General features: G+C 45.2%; 1 protein-coding gene across 1 annotated transcript; it reads right to left on the bottom strand.

Moving 5' to 3' along the window:
* Window positions 1-380: 380 nt before the first annotated feature.
* Sprr4 (small proline rich protein 4) lies at window positions 381-608 on the bottom strand. The gene has a single exon (XM_005080316.2). It carries the CDS (start codon window positions 606-608, stop codon window positions 381-383), a length of 228 nt encoding a protein of 75 aa, XP_005080373.1.
* Window positions 609-1679: the final 1071 nt, after the last annotated feature.

Here is a 1679-nt window from a genome sequence, read left to right as displayed (position 1 = left end):
ATGTTTATTAGCTGGGTAAATAGGCAACAGGTGTAGAGAGGGGTATAGGGAAACAGAATGAGGCTTCAGCTCTGGGTAGAGCCCTAGAAGGAGCCTGGTACTCTGTTGTAGTGTGATATAAAATGCATAAGGCTGTAAGTAATCATGATCAATATAAAGGCTGGGGAAGTTGAATTTTGGCTCATGCCTACTTGGGAAACATCAGGATAAGATATAAATGAATCCTTGGAGAAAAAAGAGCACATATAATGAGGAGATTGATGAAGAATCTTACAGTGCTGCTTCATTGGACACAAGTAGAAGCCAGTAGGAATAGGAGGGGGAGGAGGAAGACAAGGCTCCATCTTGGTGGTGGGCAGGTGGTGGTTGCCAGTCCATCCTCACTTCTGTTTACACTTGCGGTCTTGATGGGCAGAAGGACACTGCTGCTGAGCCGGGTCAGCTGTACTCTTCGGTGGGCATTGTTTCTTAGCCTGAGGAGCACATGGATCCTTGGTTTTGGGCACACATGCCTCTTGACATTTGGTAGGAGGTGGCTGGCAGGGCTGCTTCACCTGCTGCTGCTGGGCTTGTGGCTTGCATTGTTGTTGATGCTGATGGGAAGGCATGCTTCAGGAACGGGTGAGTCTAGAGGAGACCCATGAAAACACCATGAGAAGGGTCCTGTGTGTATCCTCCCATCTGTCTCCTTAAGGAGTATCTTCCACCAAGAGTCAAAGATGATTAACAGCCTCAGCTAATGAACTGCTCACCCACCTCTGGTGTGATATTCCTCTCACTGTCTTCCCTCTGTGTTACTCTGAGTTCCTTTCTTCCTTCATCTTCCCATGGACTCTGGACTTAACTGAATACATGATTGATTTATCAGTCTAGTCAAGAATAAGACAGTATTGAGTAGAAGATTAAAAAACAGCTCAGACATTTTATGAATTCAATGTGTGGGTCTGGGTAATGCCCATTGACAAAGTTAGGTGACACAGTTGTGTGAGGAAGAGGAGAAAAGCAGTGTCTTTTTCCAGGAGCAGTATTATGACATGTGAACAATGGGCCTGGTGAATGCTTAACCAGTAACAGGGAGCTCTGGGTTCTAGTCTCCACTCAGCCTTAGCATGTTAAGGATAACCATAGGACATGGATTTAGGGTAGAGGTATCAGCCCTTCATGGAGAGCAGGAAGGTACTACGGATCAATGTGTGTTTTATCAGGAAGGAGCTTGGTTCAAACAACACACCAGTCCAGAGTTCAGATGAGCTCTAGATGCAAACCTGCCACTAGTTGGCCAGACATATTTCTGTGCCCTTAATGGATAATATGTGTCTGGAAGTCCTCTGAGACTTTCTGTCTCTGGTTTTCTTTGCAGGAAGTATTTCTTGCTTTATAAGTTACAAATGGGGGCTGGAGAGATGGCTCAGCCGTTAAAGGCTAGGCTCACAACCAAAAATAAGTTACAAATGGGAGGTATAGGTCCAGGAAAGCAGAACAGTAGGATAGGAAGAGTAAGATACGTGGTGTCATAGTATGAAACACAACAATCAACACACTGGTTTCTGTAAATCTGACAGCAAAGCTTTAAGCTGTGGGCCAACCAACAGATGAGAGCATGAACACGCTTTTAGGAAGACCAGAGTTACTATGAAATGTCACAGCTCTGAGTGAACCCACTCCAATGAGAGAAATCC

This window comes from Mesocricetus auratus, unplaced genomic scaffold (assembly GCF_017639785.1).
Source record: "Mesocricetus auratus isolate SY011 unplaced genomic scaffold, BCM_Maur_2.0 Super-Scaffold_100009, whole genome shotgun sequence".
NCBI classification, from domain to species: domain Eukaryota; kingdom Metazoa; phylum Chordata; class Mammalia; order Rodentia; family Cricetidae; genus Mesocricetus; species Mesocricetus auratus.
This window is presented reverse-complemented; position numbering and strand designations above follow the sequence as displayed.

What these genes read in the sequence shown, in the direction of transcription:
- Sprr4 (XM_005080316.2), bottom strand. Translation starts at nt 608, where the DNA reads ATGCCTTCCCATCAGCATCAACAACAATGCAAGCCACAAGCCCAGCAG.